Source organism: Monoraphidium neglectum (genome assembly GCF_000611645.1).
Source record: "Monoraphidium neglectum strain SAG 48.87 unplaced genomic scaffold scaffold03862, whole genome shotgun sequence".
NCBI lineage: Eukaryota > Viridiplantae > Chlorophyta > Chlorophyceae > Sphaeropleales > Selenastraceae > Monoraphidium > Monoraphidium neglectum.
The window spans coordinates 1-4,003 of NW_014009767.1; the positions used below are offsets into that span (position 1 = coordinate 1).

Sequence of the window (4,003 nt, forward strand, 5' to 3'; positions counted from 1 at the left end):
GATGTAGGTGGTGGGTCAGGGGAGCCGTGGCCGCGTGCCCCTGCCCCCGGCGCGACGCCCCGACACCTACGCTGCCTTAGGGCATCCATGCTCCCTTGGTTACCAAGGCATCTCGTCCATGAGGGCATGAGACTTGCAGGCATGAGACAGCCAGCGCATTGCCAGCCCAGTGCAAGCCCAGTGCACGCCCATCGTACGCCTATTGCAACACCCAAGGGCCCACGGCGCAGCCACTCACATCTCTGCGATCCCACCGACCACCACGGCCACGCTGCCCTTCTTCAGGATGCGCTTGAAGTTGCCCCGGGTGGCGGGCACGCTGCCCATCCACGCAATGAAGTGGCGCCTGGGGGAGGGGACGACGGGGGCAGGCGCCGCGCAGGGAATGCGGGTCGGCGAGCGGGGCGGGGGCGGTGCAGGCGCGGGTGCGTCCCCTTCGAGGTCACAGCATTGCGTTACGCAAACATTCGCCGCGCCATTCATGCGGACGTGCGGAGGAGTCCCTCTTGAGCATATGGAGTTGATGATGACAGATAAAACATTGAATGCTGATCGTCGCATTGCGTCCGCGTCCTCAATGCCACCCTGGCGCAAGCGAGTGAGGCCAAGGCACGCATGTGCGCTCCACACGCCCAGACCGCGCACGCGGCAGCAGCGCAGCGCCGTGCGGGCGCAAGTTTTAAAATTTGAAAATTTGGCGGCCTCACCAGAAGGGGATGCTGAAGACGCTGCTGGCCGCCACTGAGTAGATGTTGAAGGACGGCCAGATCGCCTGGCACAGCGTGCCCGCGATCAGCTCGCTCATGGGGTAAACTCCCTGGGGTCGCGGCGGTGGATGACGCGCGGGCGCCGCGGGCGTCAGTGGAGCGGGGCGCCCCGGGTTTGAGAAAGAATGGGGGTTTGACTGACCAACAAAACAGGCGGCTCGGAGGGGCCGGCAACGGCAGGTGGAAAGGTGCGCGCCTGCGCTCTGGTGGGCGCCGTGGTGCGGTGCCCGGCGGGCGTCCGGCGCGCCCGCCAAACAAGGGGGTGGTTCCACGCCGTTTCGCGGCCGCGTGTGTTGTGCGTATGCGGCGCGTGTGTGGCGCGTGTGTTGTGCGTGTGTGTCGCGCCGCGGCTCACGTGTGGGAACTCCACGAATATGTAGGTCTTAGTGTTGTCCAGGAGCGTCTCATTCAGGTACCTGCGTGTTGCCGCAGGGAACAGATTGTGACAGCGGGTGCAAATGTGATGTAATGTGACGCGACGTGATGCTGCGACGACCGTCCTGTTCCAACCAAACGTGCACCATACCGCCACGCGCAGGCTCCGCTGTGGGTTCCTGGCACGTGCCGCAACTGGGCCTCTCTCGCTCTGCTGCCAGCAGCCCGTCTGAATCCCATCTTGCGGCTGACACGTGTCAGCCAATGCAAACGGCCGGCGTGGCGGTTGCTGGCGGGGTGCCCGGGGCAGCTGCGGGCGCCTGGGTGAGCGAGCCCCGGGGAGCAGCCTGGCCGCGCGACCTTGGAGAGCCCCGGGTGACATCAAACATCTGTTGCTGCTGCTACTGGTGCTGCCGCTTCCGCTGCCGCTGCCGCTGCCGCTGCCGCTGCCGCAGCTGGCCCCATCCCCGCCGCTGCTGCTGCCACCGCTGCTGCTGCTTGTTCATAGGCAAAAAACGCGTCGCCCGCTGTTTCACGCTGTAACTGCTCACGAGAAGTTAAAGTACTCGCGCCACGTCCGGAAGACCCAGCACTGGCAAAAGGCCGTCCACAGCACCGGCTTGGGGGGCAGCAGCAGCGTCGACATGATGCCCAGGTACACCAGCAGGCAGGTGCGGCTGAAGAAGCAGCCCAGGGTGAGGCCGATCAGGATGTGCATCCAGCCTGCGGCGTTTTGGCGGGAAACGCGCGGCGCGTTGGGAGCAGCTCCGGCGGGGTCCTGGCGAAGCCCACAAGCTTGCGGCCTGAACTGGTTTTTCCCATAGTCCTTATTGTCGATGACCTAACTTTCTGCTGCCTCAGAGATACAGGGGTGCATGCAGCCCCTCTGCCCGCGTTTGCGACCTGACACGATGGCTACTCCCAAGCTTGCCCACCTGTGTAGATGGTCATGGTGACGATTGCGATGATCCAAGACACCCATCCCTGCTTGAAGTCCTTGGATCGCCCATCAGAGTATATCCTGTTGAAGGGCAGGGGCGAGGTCGCGCAGGATGGGGGCTCACACAGTCGGCGGGGCGCAGCACAGATCCAAGTCAACACGTGCGCACCCGGATCGCACTGGCGCATCATGGCGCGACGTGGCGTGGGTATTGAGCAAGCAGTGCTGTCTGAACAGAAGAAAGTGTTGGCCTGCATCGATGCGCTGACGTCGTCGGCGCAAGGCAGCGGCTCAGCGGCAGCGCGGCGCGGGCACAGCTTCGTTAGAACCGCATGCACCCGCCACTTCTTTGCACCGTCAATTGACGCAAGTATGAGAGTATATCATATGCGCTACGCGCGATTGAATCGACCGCAGAGCGTTGGCAGCAGGGTTGGAATGCCTGATGAGCGCGCTGGGGGTTGCCCAGCATGCAGGCACACCTGGTATTTACAGGCTGCGTGGATGCACCATCGTCAATCATTTTTCTCCTGTTCTGATTCGCCTGCTCAGGCAGGCGTTGGGCCCAATGATCCAAGAACCAAGATGGCTGGCCTGCGCGGGGTTCGGCTCAATTGTTGAAAACGGGATGTAAGCAGCGTCTGAAATTTTTACTCAACGAGAAGATGGCCCACGTATGCCCATGACTGCAACGCAAGGGGGCCGTCCAGCCGCCCCGCTTCCATCCTTCCCACAGCGCTCGTAAAGATGACGAGCTGACAGTGGCGGACTCCGCTGCCCCCGACGTCCATCAGAAAACTTACTCCGAGTTGGAAGCTGGCATGCAAGCGCACCGGGCGAGCACGCGGGGGCGCGAGGCCCATGCTCACGAGTCCAAAACTGCTCGATTAGAAAACCGCCGACTCGAGCCTGGACAGCGCCGGCAGCCCCCAGGCCCGCTGCATATTGGGTGACGTTCACGACCCGTTGAACGGATTGCCTCTTACTTCATGCGGCAGCCGGCCGCGTCAAAATTGCGGGTCGAGCGCCCCTCCTCACAGGAGCGCTGGGGGCAAAGCAGACAGTGCGTGCGTGCAGCAATTGCAAGGGTGGGTTTGGGGGTGATGCGATGCGCGGCGGCGGGATGCCGCATGCCGCTAGCATGAAGGGGCCACGCTGGAGCAATGAAGCCCCCCTCACAATGAACAGCCGAGGCTGCCGCAAACCAGAGGGGCGGCAAGCAGGGCCTTGATTGCGCTGCGTGCACGTCAGGGTCATGCAGCTGTCAGCATCCCATGGCACTTTGTCCACAAGCACCAGTGCCGAACCGCGTCAGCCCCGCTTCATGCGGCCGGCCCTCGCGCCCGAGCCGATGCCCATCTTCGCTTCAAACGCCATCATCGCGGCCTGCAGCGCCGCGAAGTGCCGCCGCTCCTCTGGCGTCTCGATCCGCGGAGGAGGGCGCACCTGCACGACCGGCCGCGCCGTGCGTGTCAAGCCAGGCGTGCTGTCCCATGCAAGGCATCCATCTTGCCGCTGCTAATAATCAGATTGGTCCATCAGAAGATCTTGGCACATCACCCATGCTGGAACCTCCGACAGCCGCCCGCGCATCAGAAAGCACCACACCCACACCACCCACGCACGCCATCAACACGCCGCGGCACCGGCGTCGCGTCCGTTAGCCCCCGGCCGGCCCACCTCGCACACGTTGTTCCAGTTGCCCGAGCCGTCCAGGTCCTTGGCCGCGAACGGGTCCACCGCCCAGGTGTTGTCGATTATGAATTTGTAGTGGTACCGGCCTGGCCTGAGGCCCTGGAGCTCCACCAGAAACTGGCCTGGAGGTTGGGTGGGTCGCGTGTGATGTGTGTGTGTATGTGTGTGTGTTGTGTGTACGCGCTTTGTGTGTGTGTGCCCTTTGTGTGTGTGTGTGTGCGTGCGT

At 63.5% G+C, this 4,003-nt stretch overlaps 2 protein-coding genes across 2 annotated transcripts in view; both read right to left on the minus strand.

Moving 5' to 3' along the window:
• Nucleotides 1-234: 234 nt before the first annotated feature.
• Nucleotides 235-2,605, minus strand: MNEG_13494 (hypothetical protein; the record flags this gene model as incomplete). Its single annotated transcript, XM_014038033.1, has 7 exons — nt 235-346; nt 708-817; nt 1,123-1,183; nt 1,523-1,636; nt 1,694-1,865; nt 2,078-2,163; nt 2,565-2,605. 7 exons carry the CDS (start codon nt 2,603-2,605, stop codon nt 235-237), a joined length of 696 nt encoding a protein of 231 aa, XP_013893487.1.
• A 788-nt stretch (nt 2,606-3,393) lies between these two features.
• The window catches only part of MNEG_13495 (hypothetical protein), a gene marked incomplete at both ends in the record, with an annotated part of 2,103 nt that continues 1,493 nt past the window's right edge, over nt 3,394-4,003 (minus strand). Inside the window, 2 exons of the mRNA XM_014038034.1 lie at nt 3,394-3,528; nt 3,763-3,899. Of these exons, the coding sequence (XP_013893488.1) occupies nt 3,394-3,528; nt 3,763-3,899 (272 nt within the window). The remainder of the gene's footprint in view (nt 3,529-3,762; nt 3,900-4,003) is intronic.